We start from the raw sequence: 18,820 nt of genomic DNA, 5'->3' as shown, positions 1-18,820 counted from the left end.
AGAAAAAAGTAGGGAGCACTGGGGGGAGATGACAAGGTGTGGGATGCATGGGACAGAATGAGGGATCGTCAAGGAAGGATGCTATGATTAATGAAAGAAGCGAGATTGGGTTGTGTTTGGAAGGAGATCATGGGAGGGATGGTGAGCATGTGCTTTAAACAAAGAGGATTATTTTAGGATGTGTCAATAAAGTTATCGTGTTGTAACGGTCATATGTTGTAATGGTTGTGCGTTTATAATTGTATCAGTTTTGAATTGCAATCCTGTCCTAATTAATGGTCTATTACACTTCAAATGGACTGTAGCGGACTTTAATCATGAATGGACAATAGTGGCAGGTTTAAGCCCTCTTCCCCAACCTTCCAGTGTTTTACCTCATTCTACTTCGATTTAATGCAAACATTCTGGCCTGAGTGGTACGTTCTAATTGCCGATTATAGGTCAGATAGAGTGGGATCCCTGGGTGCTGGAGCCACGAACCGACTTCTACCATCTGGAAAAGCTGGCCGATAAAAGTGAAAGTGGATTGGACAGGGGAAGTATGCACAAGCACAGCTCGCCCCCACTGCCCACATCCTTCCGATGACAAGGGGGAGCATGCAATGCTCCCTGTGAGGCTAACAGCGTTCATGCCCCCAATACCCTCTCAAACTCCCGCCCTGACATCCACCATGCATAGCCTTTTCCCCACGCCCCGTACCACCTGCTACGAGCAGATGGTAAATGGGAGTGGATTGGGAAATCCGCATGCGGAAAAAGACTCAGTAATTCTGGGTCAAAACCAGTGCTTAATTTGTGCTTGTTGTTTCCGGTGCTGAGCACCGCAACTTAATTTTGAGGGCCGGGGCTTATTCTTCTGCCTTAAGCATTTGCTGGCAGTAAAATATACATAAGGGAAAGACGGATGAAGGGTAAAGCGAAAATGCGTTACACAGAGAGAAAGTAGAAAGCTGCAAGAGTGAGCTGATGGGGCAGGGAGTGGCTTTATATGGATTGAAGAGGCCCGAGATGGATTCGGGATTACGCTTTCAGAGTATTCCGTGTTCACACATTTAATTGCAGCAGCGGCCTGTTTGAGGAGGGCGTTGAGCACCGGCACCTTTTTACTTACAAATTAAGCACTGGTCAAAACGTTGTAACTTCACAGTGCAGAGGGACCGGCAGGATTAACTGTTTCCAGAAACGGCCATGTCAGCTTTACTGCCCGTCTAATTCGTAATTGGGCCCGTAGCCTTTCCCCTGAGCCTGTGAAGTATGTAGGGTCTTTTGAGCTACACTTCCGGGGGCTGACAAGTGCCCTCGCTTTGGCAGTGAGTCAGCACTGGCTCCAGCGGTTCCCCCCTGTGTCAGATTACTTCTCTGGCAGCTTCTGAGGACCATGTGTCCGTGGACGAGGAGGGTTTGCTGGGTGGAGGCCAGGGCGGTGGGCGGGAGGATCTGTGCATGTTCAGATGCATGAGCGGTCTGCAGATGAGGGACTGCGCACATCTGGAACTTGTTTCCAGTTTCTCTTCTCCAAGGCGATGTTTAGCTTTAGCAGGCAGCCCACAGCCACGCGAAAAAACAAGCAGGAGAACGTGAAAGAGAGAAGAAGGAAGAACGACTGCACCAAGCCTTAATAGTACACAGAGAAGACTTATTCTGGGACCTTGGAGACATTAACCCTCTTGGGGGCGTCCCAGAGAATGTCATGTAGGAACTAGAAGCAAAGCTCTGTGGATCTGAAGAGACTGTGGCTCGGGTATGTACAATGAGAGCGGCTGGCCGACGCTTGCTGGGGAGACTTGAAGGCAGACAGCTGTTTGCATGAGGGGGTGGTGTGCAGATATGCATGAGTTAGTAAATCTAATCTATGCCTTACTCCGACCAAGAGTTGCCCATCAGCCTTGAATGTGGACTGCTGATAGGCGACAGGGGTGAATGATGAAACCCAGGGGTCCTATGTTGCGCCCTTCCGCTTCTCAGTGATTTTTTTGAGACGTTTTGATGCTGTTTAATTTTTGTTGTTGTGAAATCTTTCTGGCATAAGCCTTTAGTATGATTTGAAGTAGAGGCATGCTGGACATAACAGATACGGTAACTAATGCAGGGGCCGATGTCTCTGAAGGTGTGAGAGATCACATGCCGCTTGGTTAAGAGAGAACGAACTTCAACATCGAGGATAGTGCCTTGAGTCAGTAGTGTAGCTATGGCTCCTTCTATTGTCCATAATGCCAGCTTGAAAATGGTCCCATTACCTATTTGTTAGTAAAATAGCCATAATTGGGGTGCATAGGGCCCTTCATATCCTTCAGTCCTGGTGCTCTTGCCCCACCTGCACCGTTGATAGGTACACCTGAGGTCTTATTTTGAGCATCAGTGCCAAGATACCCCTAGCCGATATGGCATCATCCCTAAGATTTTTAATGTGTTATGAACTGACAACAAGGACAGCACACACATGCTGAGGCAGTTTGGACTGGCTTGCCTTGATCCCAGGCAACCCTGAGTTGGGACAGCTAGCTGATCTGTGCGAGCTATGGGGACACAACAAGCTTCTATAGGCTTCCCGGCAACTGCCCAGCTGACCAGTACCAACTGGACCTGTCTGGACCTGCTGAGTCCTGCTGTTGGCATCTGCTGAAATGAGTCCTGATCCCCTAGAGGTGCCCCCCAGGTCCTGGACCCGTGGTGCCTCCAGTGAGAGCTCCTCTTGAAGAAAAAAGTGCAATTCCTGAAGTTTTGGCTCCTTGTGACCACAAACCTGCCTCCTCGTCAAGAGAATTGACTGCCAGGGATGACTGCCAGAGTGAATCTCCAGGAGGGCCTGCTGTTTTTTATTTATTTCTGCCAACAGTGACCATCACAACAGGAGACCCACCCCTCGTGGCATCAGCAACTGTCCATGGCAATCAATCAATGAGCAGCTCCAATGACAACTGACTCTTCACGCTGCAGCAACGACCATCCATGATGCTCAACCTGCTCTTCAAGATGCAAGCCTCCTTCTCACAGCTCCTCCAATGCGAACAGAACTCTTCTTACCAGACCTGAGAAAGTAACTCTTCAGCAGGGCTAACCTGGTTCCTGTATCTTATCCATGCTCCATCGTGGTAGGCTTGAACTTGTGACTTTCCCCTGGTCTAGCGTGACTAGATAACCACGAATGGAACTTTCTGCTTTTTTAATGTATTTTTCACTTAAAACTTTCAAACATCAATATCTCTGGTTATACTCATTGGATGTTTGTTAATCTGTTATCATTTTATTTATCAAAATGTATTCAGTTTTTCTAAATTGATTTCAAGTGGACTGATAGCCAGTGCCTTAAATGAGCCAGTACTGTCAGGTACTGAGTACCTGCACTTCTTTATTATGAGAGGGAGAGTACATGTACTTTAGCAGACATGTATCGGTTTCATTGGAGAGTAAAGGCATTTGTTGGAAGCATCTAGGTACTCTTGTATAGGGTACCTGCACTTCTATTTTTTTTATTTCAAGCACTGCTGATAGATAGCCCACACAACTCTATGTAGGCGTAAAATTTAGTTGGTTTGTGTTAAAGATGTGTACACAATGAACGACGACAATACTGCAAAAGCTGTGGCCCTAATGGTGTTGTTCTATTGATTGTGTTTATATGGCAGTGCAAATCAATAACATTTGGTTCACAAAAATATGAAAAGAACTGCACGATAGGTAGTGCTACATCACTCACGCACTTTTGCAGTTTATGTCAAATCCACGCCATGAGTGCATATTACAAATATTGTTTCACTGGCACCTGGATTATTTGAATATGCTGGAAGTGGAGGGGACACATAAAATAAAAAAACGATTTGATGAACCGGAAGCGTGGATGTGAAACGTGATTTATAAGGGTAGGCAGCTTGACAGACTTCACCCAGGTCTCCTGCTTGTAAGTTGCATCTTTTTTTCCATTCTTGGTTTGTCAAGGTGAATTGAACACTAGTTTGTATATAGTGGGATCTATTATACCTCCCAATTTCCTTGCTGTCACCATAATTTGCAAGATAATTGAATCTCTTACTGGTAGGATAAATATGTCCACACCATCTGCTCATTTTAGTAAAATGTCGATTTTATATATCTTCCTGTCTAGTTCATACTAATCTCTCATTTCTGTGGCGTGCACTATTTTTTTGGCAGCTCATAAGCTACATGGACTCCAGATGTCTCTCCTGACACAACCTTTCTATAAAAGCCTTTTCATATGTTCATTCAGTTTATGGATTCCCGCAGATGACATATTTTCACATGATAGAGTATCCCCTTGTATATTCCCCTTACATGCTCTTTTTAGACATTGCTCTATGTTTCATATGCAAGCTACAAAAATCATTTTTCAGTTCTTTATAAAGAGAGAGAGGGACGACCAGATATCAAATGTTCATTATGAGAAAAATAAATTGGGGCGTTCTGAAAGCATTTATGTTAAATTGTGACTCTAATTTGTTATAATGTATATTTTTAAACTGTTGTTTTTCCACAAATTAATAGTCCCCTTTAATTACTTTGGAACTTTCGAAACCTTGGATACTCGTAGTGAAGCATGAAGATGGCGAGAGGTAGGTATTTCATGAAGGCAGCTGGCAGCACCCAATTATCAAAAGATTCTGAAGGCTCTGTTTCCTTCCCAAGACCTTTAAAGTTTGAGAAAATATCCTGGGGAAGATGCTACAGACATCTCCCAATAGGCATGTACAAACCAGTTACTGCAGGAATAGATGTGAAAACTATCAATACCATATATATATATATAAATATTTCGTTTTGACATAGAGACAACTTTCGTTCTCTACAGCTTTATGGTTAAAAATAATTACAACATTACATATATAAATAATATAAGTGAGAACAGTAAAATTTTGCACGTGTTCCCCAACTTCAGTACCAGGAATGGTAGGCAACTCACTGCTTCTGTTTCTGGTTTCGTTCAATTTTATAACTCAATTTTTTTCGATGGGTCCTTTTTTCTATGAAATATATTTGTAAACAAATAAATACAAACATTGAGGGCTTCTCAATGCCAGACCAATTTGCCTTGTTATTGCTTGTTTTTCTTAGTGCATCTTATTGTGTACACACTACGTGGGTTTAATGTCTCTATTAATTGAAAAGCATCAGGTATCTCATAGAATATTAGGTCTTATAATGATTATTTTTTAATATTGAGTATCCAGTATATATTATAAGTAAGGCAATGTGGTTCATATCGTGGCCTGATAGTCGTTTTCCGATTGATGGACAATATTACAGTTTTTCGTGTCAGTGAAAAACAATTCTGTAGATGAGGGGCCGAAGTTTAGGTGATCGCATATTGATTACCATGGATGGCCAAATTACTTAGATAGAACCGCAGCTGAATAGAATCACAGCTGACTGTAATTAGTGCAGTTGCATAACAATTAGCTACCATTTTAGCCCTTGCTAGTGACCCATAACAATTAGATGCTACTAGCGCTGACATTACTCAGTACAGACTACATAGCAAATTTGCACTTCAGCAATCTTAATATACCCGTAAGTCCCTTAGCAGACCACCACTGCTGCAGGCATATCATATATCATATCATAAGAAAACCCATATAACTCCACTTTAACTAGCCATTCAGGAGCAGAATGGACAGGCAGCTAGCAACCGGAGACATCTACAACCTAGAGCTGGCAGCCTAGAGGACTATATTTAGCCAGTACTTCAGGTCCTGATTATTATTTTGTCGGTAACCAATAGTAGACATCTCTTTCTCCTACTCTCATTGATGATGTCTGTAATGCAGACCATCCAGGCATGTTTCGTTCCCTTTCTTCCACTCTCTGCCTGTCCCTTCTGCCTAGTGTCTTAAACCCTACCCAGGCGAGCACGATCACGATCACGAGCACCTCTAATCATGCAGACATTACCAAAATGCTCCCCACAAAGGAGCAAAATCAATACAGCACTCTGCCAACCACACACTCCCCAACTTTGTAGCGTGCTAACATCTGACAATGCGCACTGGCACCCCATAATGGGATACAATATAACACAATATGTAGTGATGTTGAGTGTACACACGAGCTCTCCAGTTCATTTTAACAACTGAGTCTTATGGTCCTTTTCTTGGGAATGGGGGAGAAATGTGGATGTCCTCATTCAGACAAACTTTTATTCTTGCAGTAGGAGAAGATCTTTACTCCCATGAAGGTGCAACATTTGGAGAATAGGGCATTATGGTCGATAGTGTTGCATGCTGCAGGGGGATCTACCAAAATAGGGACAGTGATACCATTTCGCACCATGATTGTAGAACCTGTGTCAGGCACTTAGAAGCAGTTGGGTGTGGTGCTGACAGAAGAAATGAAACCTGACTGGTACGGCCTCCGAGACCATTTTGAAAATTCTTTGTACGAACAGAGCTTTGTAATGGATTTATGTGATGGGTCTTTAATGTGTTGGAGCATACTCATTGGGCAGCAATGCAACATTGTTGTGTAAACATATTGAGGACGGGTGCAGAAATAGTAAAGGGGGTAAGTAATCAGGGTTTTGGGCATTATATCAGATGTTTGGTAGGTAGGTCTCATTGATCTCATGCTTGTGAGTACTTGAGCCACTTAGACTGTAGAAGTGGAATGGTTGCTCTTATGTGCAAGAATAAGGAGCTGTTGGTCCCAGAATTTTGGCCTCCAAGAAACCTGTTTTATTATTTTACCACATACAGTTAGATTGGATTTGTTTATAAAGCTCAACAATTGCCCAAGGGTGTCTTGGCACTACCACTTAGGCAGAGAAAGGAAAAAAGGGACTCAGTTGAGAGTTGCAATGGGCAGAATAAACAGCCAGGTTTTTAGAAATTTTCTAAAAATCCGTAGGTTGGACTGGTTTCTCAAAAGCCATGGCATATGATTCCAAAGCCGACAAGTAGTGAAAGAGAAGCTTGTGCTGCCCCAGGAAGCTTTCGAAAATTTAGGAATCGCCAGTTTCTTGGCCGGGGCTGAGCGAAGATTTCTATGTGGAGCGTACCATACAGTTTTATTTTTTAGAAGAGCCTGACCTGGGTGAAAAAGCACTTTGTGTGCTATGCAAAGAGCTTTAAAAGCTACCCGGTTGTTTATTGGACCCCAGTGTAAGCCTTCTCTAGTCTTTGAAACTGGCACATATTTCTTTATATTCATAAGGAGCCAGACAGCAGAGATTTGGAGTCTCCAAAGTTTTTTCAAGATGCCTAATTGTGCCCCGCATATAAGGCATTGCAGTAGTCCAACATCGAGAGGACTAGAGAGATGATAACTGTTTTCTGTAACTCGGAGAGTAGAAAAGGGAGGATTTTCTTCACTGTCCTTAGAGTGAAGAAGCAAGATGATTTTAGTTGATTTACCTGATAAGTAAGAGAGAGGGATCAAAAATGACATCTAAATTCCTCAGTTTTGTAACTGGGTTGGGTGGCGTACTGAGGGCTGGAGGTCACCTCGAGGTGCTTCAGAAGGACATATCCCTCCAAATAGAAGCACCTCAGTCTTTTGACGATTAAGCTTTGTAACAGTTTTCGTCTGTGCCAAATGTCTTGCTGCAAAGAACTCCACTGTAGCAGTTCTGGCCCTGTTGTACCCAGTGAGTCAACGGCACCATGAAACCATAGGCACCACTATGCCTCCTAACATTTGCTAAGCTAAGTAATGGCTCCAGCTTGAAATGTCAACTATCACAAAACAACAGTAGAGTATTCTCTTTTCATTAAACATTGTTCATACTTTTATGACAACGAGGATACAATTACACCACAGTTTCTACCACTATCTCATTTAAAGGAGGCTCAAAAATAGGAATACAGTTGATTTTATGTGCCTCGATCCTCTTACTATGCTTTGAATTTTTGAGGCAATGTGTAGCTGCAGGTGAGTTGTGTACAGCGTGACAGGTGCTCAGTAAACAGAGTGCAAAATTGTACACCACTGTCTGGTGTCACCTTCCGAACTCGCATGCCTGGAATCTTGCTTCTCATCTTCTTGCCATAGTTCCAGCAGGGCACAGATGAGCAATCAACTGCAGATTATTTTGTTTTATGCCATTATGATTCCATATTGTAGGAATTTGCTAGCACCTTTTCTATCCACTTCTGGTGAAAAGGTTCATGTTTGGAGGGATGAACCAAACTCCATTTTGAATCCAGGAGACAACCCACTTGTTGACCTCCTCCCAATAAGTCTCAAGTCTGATTTTATTAAATATTGGGTTGGGTACTTCCTGTACTGTTCTTACTGCAAGAGAGTGATCTATAATGGCAGGTGGTGCTGTGGCCATCATCTCATGAATGTGCACTATCTAGCATATCTTGCAACGAGATGGAGCCTTCCAGTAGGCAGGGGTGGCAACACTTGTGTATCACTGCAATTTGATGACCGGCCCAAACAGCACTTTTTGTGTGAACCTCTGTAAATTAAGGATGTGCAGCTAAATTAAATTCAGCATTCTGAGTTTTTATACTGTAACCTTGACCCTCTTAGGGTCATATGAAATTGCTTGGACTGCTGTAGTCTCAGGGTATGACTTCATTTCCTGAGTGCTGTTGTGTGGTCTTGTGGCTACACATTAGATGGCAATGTGGTACCATAATATCACTACTTTATGAGACTTGGTCAGACTTTGCAGTGCTTTCTCTGGTTTTTGTTAACAGCACTATAACCGTAACTTCTGTTGAAAACGTGTTTTTCAAATTTGCTAGATGATTTGTCTCATTCATGTTTGTCACTCTACTTTTAAAAGCAGAGTCACTATTTAAGCTGATGATGCCTTGACTTCTGTCTACTCTCCGTACAGGTATGCGATACGTCATATATATAATGTATCCACTTATGTCATTATGGATGACCCTCTGGAGCTACATTTCCAGGAATCGTGGTAAGTGATCCCTTCCACCTGCACCTTTCAGAGGCAGGATAAGCCTACATTTGCAAGATGGAAGCATCTCAAGTTGTCAGTGACGTAGTAGCTTTGATACGAAGGGTTCACACATTTCATGTTCCTCTAGAGGCTTCGCTCTAAAGTTTGTTAAAAACATATTATAATCGGACACAAGATACATTGAGGAATCAGATTTGATTACCTGCTTTTATGTGAAGGTCCATCAGACTAACTGGTGCACAATAATTTGTTGTCTAGAGAAGTATTAGATGTGTCATGGCAGCAGCCCAGAGTCCAAGATGCCAGCTCAGTTTTAGTTGCCTCATGAGTAAGGTGTGTGTGTGTGTGTGTGTGTGTAAGGGGTTGGGGTGTTAGACCTGTCAGACTTAGGGTGGTCTTCCCCCAATTGCTTTGCCCTCACTCTTTCTATTTTGTTGAATTTGTTTTTGTTGGCTTTAGGACTCTGAACTAAAGTGCATGTTCTCTCTCCTTTAAACATGGTAAGAGTGTCTTACATCCAATTGGCACATTTAATTTACTTGTAAGTCCCTAGCAAAGTGGTACTATATGTACCCAAGGCCTGTAAATTAATGCCCTGGGTGCCCGGTACAAGCTTGTCTCATCCTCGGCAGCCGTGTGCCGAGGACGAGACCAGCTTGTTCTGCACCGACTCATGGGGGATCGCTAGGAGAGGGCGGGAGAGGCATCAGAGGAAAGGAAAGGCCTTAGGCAAGGGGTGCTTCCCGGGGGGGGGGCAATTTTATTTTAAGCCATTTCTGCCCCCATTGGGGGTAAATCTGCCTATTTTGCTTAGGGCAGAAACCACTAGACACAACAGCTAGGCACTTTGCAAAAAATAGGTCTGTTTTCTTTGGGAAAATGTGATGTGTCCATGTTGTGTTTTGGGACATTTCCTGTCCCAGACACTAGGCCTACCCACACCAGTGAGATTCCATCTTTATTGGGAGACTTGGGGAAATGCTGGGTGGAAGGAAATTTGTGGCTCCTCTCAGATTCCAGAACGTTCGGTCACCGAAATGTGAGGAAAAAGGTTTTTTTGCCACATGTTGAGGTTTACAAAGGATTCTGGGTTACAGAACCTGGTGAGAGCCCCACAAGTCACCCCACCTTGGATTCCCCTAGGTGTCTAGTTTAAAAAAATGCACAAGTGTGGTAGGTTTCCCTAGGGGCCGGCTGAGCTAGAGATCAAAATCCACAGCTAGGCACTTTCCAAAAAACATGTCAGATTTCAATGTAAAAATGTGATGTGTCCAGTTGCGTTTCCTGTTGCGGGTATGAGGCCTTCCCATGCAAGTGAGATACCATTTTTATCGGGAGACTTGGGGAAATACAGAATAGCAGAACAAGTGTTATTGTCCCTTTCTTTCTCTACATTTTTTCCTTCCAAATGTAAGACAGTGTGTAAAAAAGACGTCTATTTAAGAAATGCCCTGTAATTCACACGCTAGTATGGGTACCCAAGAATTCAAAGATGTGCAAATAACCACTGCTTCTCAACACCTTATCTTGTGCCCATTTTGGAAATACAAAGGTTTTCTTGATACCTATTTTTCACTCTTTATATTTCACCAAATGAATTGCTGTATACCAGGTATACAATGAAAACCCATTGCAAGGTGCAGCTCCTTTATTGGCTCTGGGCACCTAGGGTTCTTGATGAACCTACAAGCCAAATATATCCCCACAACCAGAAGAGTCCAGCAGACGTAACAATATATTACTTTTGAAAATCTGACATCGCAGGAAAAGGTTACAGAGTAAAACGTGGAGAAAATTGCCTTTTTTCACCTCAATTGCAATATTCTTTTATTTCAGCTGTTATTTTCTGAAGGACACCCTTGTAGGATCTAAACAAATGACCCCTTGGTGAATTCAGATTTTTGTCTACTTTCCAGGATCAAGCATTGGTTTCACACCCATTTCTGTCACTAACTGGAAGGAGGCTAAAAGAACAAAAAATAGTAAAAATGGGGTATGTCCCAGTAAAATGCCAAAATTGTGTTGAAAAATGTGGTTTTCTGATTCAAGTGTGCCTGTTCCTGAAAGCTGGGAAGATGGTGATTTTAGCACTGCAAATGCTTTGTTAATGCCATTTTCAGGGAAAAAACCACAAGCCTACTTCTGCAGCCCTTTTTTCACTTTTGTTTTAACAAAACGAAATGTTTGCTGTTTTTTGGCTAATTTCTTGGTCTCCTCCAGGGGAACCCACAAACTCTGGGTACCTCTAGAATCCCTAGGATGTTTGAAAAAAAGGACGCAAATTTGGCGTGGGTAGCTTACGTGGACAAAAAGTCATGATGGCCTAAGCGCGAACTGCCCCAAATAGCCAAAAAAAGGCCTGCCACCTGAGGGGGAAAAGGCCTGGCAGTGAAGGGGTTAAATGCTACTAGTGGCCCTTATTGTGCCATCAGGGCAGGGAGGCAGGAAATCCCTTACACCTCTGTAGGCGAAACTCCAGAAACTTCTTCCACTTCAAAGCAGGCACCAGGTATAAAAATGGGGCCCTCAGACCCACTCTTAAGCTGAGAAGACTGGACCTACTCCCTTCATCCATCCAAGGGTTAGCTGACTGACCTCCTTTCTGAGGCACTGGGACACAACAAGATCCAGAGGCCTACCTGCAACTGCCAGCTGACCTGTTGCACTGGGTCTGTCTGGACCTGGTGACCTCTGCTGGAATGAGGTCCGGATACCCAAGTGGTGCCTCCCTGAGCAAGTCCTGGGCCCTTGGGTGGTTTAGAGAGAGTTCCTCCTGGCCTAACTGAAGGTTCGATCAGATGGAGCTCATGAACGGCGTGAATCCCACAAAGCCTCACCACACAGCTGCCAGCTGTGGCTGTTGCTTGAGAAGGTCTCACATCCCCTTATCCTTTAACCAACAACCCAGTTTCTCACTGTAGTGATCAGTGGTGGGATTCAGTGCTTGTGTTTGTGCCATACAATACAGTGATTTTGTGTAACACCAAATTCCCAGATAAATAATTTGATATCAATGGGAGTTTTTTTTTTTTACATCACCTTGAGTGACTCTTTTGCTTTTTCCAAATTCACTCTCATTCTACCTGACTTTTTCTGCTGTGACCATACCAGCAAGAATGGAATTTGATCTCAACAATCTGGAGAACTACACTGTGGCTGAGCTCAAGAAGTGCTGTAAGAAAAAGGGGCTTCTCGCACAGAGGAGCACCAAAAAGCTGGAGCACCAGAAGGCTCTTAAGGCCTGGGTGGAAACTCACTAGTTGCTGGCAACAACAGAGGATCAGGATGAGGAGAAGTGTATGGAATAGCAGGGGGAGGGGACCTGAGAATAGGTCCTGAACTGCAGCACTCAGTGGAAGTCAACTTATCTACCACATTGGAGCTCCCTATATGGTAAAGAACGTTGCCTCCTCCCAAAGCTTGTCCCCAGAGAAACTGGCAGACAGGAGAGCAGAGAGGGAATTCCATCTGCAGGTGTCCAAGTTAAAAATGGAGGCAAGGAAACTGTCCGTGGAGGAGGAACTGACCTTAGAGCACCTGGCTCATGAAAGGAGCCTCAAATAGCTAGATATCAGAGCCATGCAGGGTGAGTCCAGCAGTAATGGTGGCAGCGATTCTGCAGTGCCCAATGGAAACTAAAAGGTCCTCATTCTCAAGGATCTGGTGCTTAACTTTGTTGTGAGGGATGACATAGATAAATGGTTTGAGGCCTGTGAGGTTGTCCTACAGATTCACAGGGTTCCTGAGGAGGGCTGAGGGGCCAGTCTCTGGAGGCACATTCCCAGTGAAGGAAGGGATGCACTGTTAGCCTTAGGGAAAGTGAACAGGATGAAGTATCCCATCATGAAGGACACTGTTTCCAGGAAGGTTTGGGCTTACCCCAGAGAAGTATAGGCAGAAATTTAGGGACAGTCAAAAGTTGCTCCAGCCATCCTGGGTGTTTTTCGGGATTACTTTTGCAAGGCACTGGCTGGTTGTTTGAAAGGCAATTATGTCAGTGATTACAAGGGGCTGTTCAATTTGTTTGTAAGAGAGCACGTTCAGCAATTGTCTTGCAGAGCTGCATGAACACCTAGTTGATAGTAAGCTCTCTAACCACAGGGAGCTTGCTAAGAAGTCAGACTGCTGGCTCAGCACCAGGGCCCACATGAAGGTATCTGGGGGGCTCCCAAAAAGATGGTCAGGGTCCCCACCAGAAGAAAGAAGGGTGGAAAAAATAAAAAATATGGAGTTCTCTAAAGGCCCCCAGAATAATCCCCAAGGGAACAGTAACCAGCCTCACCCTGATCTAAAGAAAAAGGAATTCTATGACAAGCAGACAGGGAGGATTGTCTTTCAATGTCCTGAGTGTTACAAATATGAGCGCTCCATGCAAGACATCAAATTCCTCAAGAGTGCACAGCCTTGCAGTGTTAGGCAGACATCTTGATTGGCCAGCGTAGTGCTTTGGGAGGAGGTGGTCCCAGTTAGCTTGGGTGAAAGAGCAAAGGTCATCTTCGTGTTCCTGGGGGATAAAGGGATGGTGCCCGCATGCCTTCAAATACTTCTAAGTATAGTAGGGGGTACAATCAATGGGAAGAAGGTGGAGGCTTTGAGAGACACAAGAGCCAGTACGAAAACTGTGAGACGCCATCTGGTGTACTCAGAGCAGGTTATACCTATTAGATTCCACCAAGTCTCATTTGCAGACAACCATGAGTGTCATTTCCCAGTGGCTCAGGTTCCCTTAAAGGGGATGGAGGGGTGGTTCTCAGGTTCTCTAAAAGTAGCTGTGAGCCCTGTCATGCTCGTAGATTGTCTGTTAGGCCACGATCTAGAGCACACTGTCTGGAAGGAAGTGGAGCTCAGGTCACACCTGGAGATGTTAGGGTTGCCTGAGTTTTTCCGCATGACCACACGTTCCATAGCTGCCCAAGAGGGAAGTCAAGGAGGCCTGGAGCCTTGAACAATGGTACAGGCAGCTGTCAAGAAGAGGAAGGACAAGGGACATAGGAAACCAGCTCTTGAAACTCCCATGGACTGGGTTGAAGGAAGCCCTCAAGCCTACTGAGGAGAACATAGCTGCTCTGGGAGATCTGCCTGAGCTTGGTGGATGGCAAGTTGAGGTTGGGCTCACCACAGAGGAACTCTGCAAGGCGCAGATAAAATGCCCAACTCTAGAAGACTTGAGATGGCAAGTTGAGGCCCAAGCAGCCAGTGACTTCTCTAGAGATCACCTCATTATTCGGAGAATGACCTACTATAGAGTGAGCCTAAGGCTCCTGAGCCAGAGGCAACTCATGTGTTGATGGTCCCCCAGTGCTACAGAGTCTTCCTACTGGGTCTGTCTCATGATATTTCCCTGACGGGACATCTGGGCCAGGACAAGACTTTGCAAGACGTGTCACCCACTTTTATCAGCTCCAAATGAAGATGGCTTCAGGTACCTTCTGCAGGTCATGTCCCACCTGCCAGGCCAGTGGGAAAGGCAGGAAAAAGCTAAAGGTTCCCCTTTCCTGTCATTGGCACCTCATTTGAAAGGTTGGGCCTCAGCATTGTTTGGCTCCTGCACCCAAAAAGTGCCCTGGGCAAGAGGCTTATCATGGTTTTTGTGGACCATGCCACTAGATACCCAGAGTCCATTCCTCTGAGGCCTGTAACTGCATCTGCAGTGGCTATCACCCTGATGAGGATTTTTACCTGGGTGGGCTTCCCTAAAGAAGTGGTGTCTGACAGGAGCACTAACTTCATGTCAGTTTACATGAACTCCACGAGGGATTACATGAACTCCATGTGGGATGAGTGTAGGGTAGCTTACAAGTTCTCCACACCATATCACCCTCAAACAAATGGGCTTGAGAGATTCAACAACACCCTCAATTGCCTGATTAAGGGCTTGCCTGAGCCCATGAGGCGGAAGTGGGATGCCCTCTTGCCATGCCTGCTATTTGCCTATAGAGAAGTACGACATAAGAGAGTTGGGTTTAGCCCATTTAAACTCCTCTATGGTCATCCTGTTAGGGGACCTCTCAATCTGGTAAAGCAGCGGAGGAAGCAAGTTCCTAAGAAGCCCCTCTAGGATGTAGCCAGCTACATTCTGGCTCTCCAGAACCAGATGCAGCACTTCAGGAAGAAGGCTAAAGAGACTCTTGAGGCCAGCCAAGAGGTTATGAAACTCTGGTATGACTCAAAGGCCACTCTGGTAAAGTTTCAGCCTTGCCAAAAGGTGTGGGTTATGGAGCCCATGGAACCCAAGGACCTTCAAGGCTGCTGGTCTGGGTCCTACAAGGTGATGGAGCAAACAAGGAAGGTCACTTACCTGGTGGACCCTAAGACCCCCTACGTACCACTTATGCACTTATTACATGTCAACCTTCTGAAACCACACAATGAGAGGTCTGAGGTAACCATACTTCTGGTGACAGGTGATTAGATGAAAGAGGGGAGTGAACCTCTCCCTGACCTATCCTCCAAAATGCAAGATGAGTCAGTGGTAAGTGTCAAGCTCTCCTGTACTCTGACTCCAGCACAGCAGAGGGAGTGTCATCAGTTGTTGGGGCAGTTTGCCTCCCTGTTCTTTCTCACCTAGGGGTGTAAACACTTTTTACCTGTGACATTGACAATGGAGACAATAAGTGTGGGAAAAACAAAATGTACAGGTTGCCAGACAAAGTGAGGGCTAGCAATAAGGACGAAGTCTTGAAAATGCTGGCATTGGGGGGTAATTGAGCACTCCGGTAGTCCCTGGTCCAGTCCTGTGGTGCTGGTAGCTAAGGATGCCCCATCGAGCACCACCCCGGAACCCAGGTTCTGCTTGGATTACAGGTGGCTTAACTCATTCACCAGGACTGATGTTCAACCCATCCCCTGAGCTGATGAGCTCATTAATAGACTGGGCGCTGCTGAGTTCCTCAGTGCCTTTGACTCAACGTCAGGGTATTGGCAGATTGCCCTCAATGAGGGGGGCAAAGAGAGGTCATTATTTTCTACCCCAGAGGGCCGTTTCCAATTTCAGATGATGATCTTCAGATTGGAAAATGCCCCTGCCACCTTTCACAGGTTGTTTAACTGGGGTCCTGGCTGGGAAGGTGGCATTCAATGCTGCCTACCTGGATGACATAGCTGTCTACAGCTCCAGCTGGGAGGACAATCTGTACCACCTCCAGGAGATGCTTCAGTCTCTGCAACAGGCAGTACTGATGATTTAGGCAAGCAAGTGCCACAAGAGGCAGGGTTTTGTGTTGTATCTGGGACACTTGGTGGTAGTGGGGGAAGCTGCAGCCCCTCCAGGCCAAAATTGAGACCATCCTACCCTGGAACCCCCTTAAAACACAAAAATTATGTGAGGGCCTTCCTGGGCTTCACAGGTTACTATAGGAGATTTGTTAAGAGCTATGGCATCATTGTTGCCCCCTTACTTGAGTTGACTTTTAATAAGCAGCCCTATAAGTTGATTTGGACGGAGGCCTGCCAGAAAGCCTTGGACACCTCAAAGAGGCCATGTGCACAACACCAGTGCTCAAGGCCCCTGACTTCTCCCAAGAATTTATTGTTGAGACAGATGATACAGAGCATGGCCTAGGGGCTGTTCTAGTACAGTTGAATGGGGCGGTCCTAGCCCAGCATCCGCAGGAGACTACTCCCTAGGGAATAGAGATAGAGTACTATTGAAAGGGAAGCCTTTGCTGCGGTCTGGGCACTGAAGAAGCTGAGACCATACCTGTTTGAAATTCACTTCTGGGTTCAGACAGACCACAGTCCCCTCAGATGGCTAATACATATGAGGGGTGAGAATCCCAAATTGTAGAGATGGTCCTTCTCCCTACAAGGAATGGACTTTATGGTGGAACACTGCCCTTGCACAGACCAAACCAATGCTGATGGTCTATCCAGATTCTACTGCCTTAGTGATGAGAACTCCCAGAAGGTTAGGTAATCTTCCCCACGTTTACCTTGGGGAAACACGTGTTAGGCCTGTCAGCCTTAGGATGATCTTCTTCCATTCTTTTTGCCCTCACTCCTCCTGTTTTGCTGAATCCATATTTGTTAGCTTTCAAACTCTGTACATTTAACCACTGCTGAACAGTGCTAAACATGGTGAAATTGGCTACACCCAATTGCCACATTTAATTTACTTGTATGTCCATAGTAAAGTGCTACTAAATTTTCCCAAAGCCTGTACATTAAATACTGCTATTGGGCCTGCAGCACTTACTGTGCCACCTCCTTAAGCAGTTTTTTAAACATGTCTCAGACCTGCCATTGAAGCCTGTGTGTGAAGTTGTAAGCTGTCATTTCAACCTGGCAAAATAAACCTTTTTCCAGGCCTAAACCTTTCTTTCTAATTCAAGTAAGTAACCCCTTGTGTACGTTCCAGAGGGTAGAGTACATTTTATTTAAAAAATTGTACATGTGCTTTTAAGTTTTGCATGTCCTGGTAGTGAAAAACTCTCCAATGTGTTTTTCACTATTGCAAGTATACCTCTCCCACGGGATAACATTAGGTTCTCTTATTACATTGAATAAATGATAACTTTGGATTAGGTGCAGGTGCTAAAGTCATGTTTAATGCCTGAGGAATTGTACTTTAAAACCCTCACTAATGGTAAAGTTGGAATTTAAGTCACAATTCTGAAAATGCTACTTTTAGAAAGTTGGCATTTTCTTGTGCTAACCATTTGGTGCCTGCAGCCTGTTCCTGGGTCACATGACTAGGTGTAGTTGGCAGTTGGCCTTTGTGTATTTATCCCAGACAGCATCACAATAGAGGGTCTGGGTGTTGGCAGGGTTGGCCATCTCTGGCAGGACTGGAGACGGAGCGGTGGGTCACCTACCACACTTGCACTTCAAAGGCACTGGCTCAGCTCACACACAAAGGAATGCACACTAGCCTATTGTGCCCCCAGACTGGGACCACGGCAGGGAGGCACGAAATTCTTGGCAGCCCTGTAGGAGGAAGCTCCATAAGCTTCTTTCATTTTAAAGTGAACACCAGTTATAGAAAGGGTACCCTCAGGCCTACTCTTTAGTACATTTCTGAACCTGTGGATACTAAAGAAGAAAGATGCCCTGCCGCCCTACCGCCCTGCTGCTTGAGGCCTGCCCTGCTTGCTGAGAAGGAAGACAGGACCTGCTCCCAGAATCCCAGGCTGAGTGACTCCTAGGGTCTGCTGACTGACCTTCTGTTCTGAGCTACATGGGCACAACAAGCTCCAGAGGCATCCCTGCAACCACCTAGCTGACCGACTGCACAGTACCTCCCTGAGCCCTGCTGGCCTCAACTGGAATGAGTTCCTGATCCCCAAGTAGTGCCTCCTCAGGTCCTAGGCCCTTTGCTGTCATGAGAGAGGGACTCTCATTGGTCTAACTGAATATTCAATTACGTCTGGTGTGAAGCAAAGCCCCGCAAAGCCTTGCCACAAGCTTCATTAGAACCTAGGCGAACCAACGTGAACCCACTCAAGCCTCAATGTATAGCTGCCAGTCTCATCGGAATTGACGCAAAGCCTTGCTGCACAGGTCCCAGCCTCCTCAGAATCGACGCAGAGCAACACAAGTCCCCCAAAAAGTAATGCTGCAGGAACTGGACATATAAACTCAGTGGGTCAGTCTTGGTCTTGTGTCTGGCATGTGCTCCCTTGCAGTCAGCCTGAACTTATGACTTTGTCCTGGTCCAGCATGACTTGGAGTTTTGCGCCTTTGTGTGTTACTTTTATCCCAATCTTTATAATTGCATATCTCCAGTTATACTGACTGGGTTTTTATTGTTTTGCTGTCATTTAAGTTATTAAATTTTAATCTATTTTTCTAAATTGGTGTGGGATTTTTCTTTTGTTGTGTTTTCACTTTATTCCTACTTTACATGTCGCCTCTAAACTGAGCCTGAATGCTTTTGTGCCAACCTACCAGAGGGTTAGGAACAGGATTATTTAATAACTTTTTGTGGTTCACCCTGAC

At 45.0% G+C, this 18,820-nt stretch overlaps 1 protein-coding gene across 1 annotated transcript in view; it reads left to right on the top strand.

Annotated features, from left to right (window-relative positions):
* The first annotated feature begins 1,403 nt into the window (after positions 1-1,403).
* The window catches only part of GLT8D2 (glycosyltransferase 8 domain containing 2), a 148,259-nt gene continuing 130,842 nt past the window's right edge, over positions 1,404-18,820 (top strand). The window contains exons 1-2 of the mRNA XM_069228998.1: positions 1,404-1,741; positions 8,801-8,881. Of these exons, the coding sequence (XP_069085099.1) occupies positions 8,803-8,881 (79 nt within the window). The 5' untranslated portion in view covers positions 1,404-1,741; positions 8,801-8,802. The remainder of the gene's footprint in view (positions 1,742-8,800; positions 8,882-18,820) is intronic.

This window comes from Pleurodeles waltl, chromosome 4_1, assembly GCF_031143425.1.
Source record: "Pleurodeles waltl isolate 20211129_DDA chromosome 4_1, aPleWal1.hap1.20221129, whole genome shotgun sequence".
Lineage (NCBI taxonomy): Eukaryota > Metazoa > Chordata > Amphibia > Caudata > Salamandridae > Pleurodeles > Pleurodeles waltl.
The sequence above is the reverse complement of the archived record's forward strand: the minus strand, read 5'-3'. Positions and strand labels throughout refer to the sequence as shown.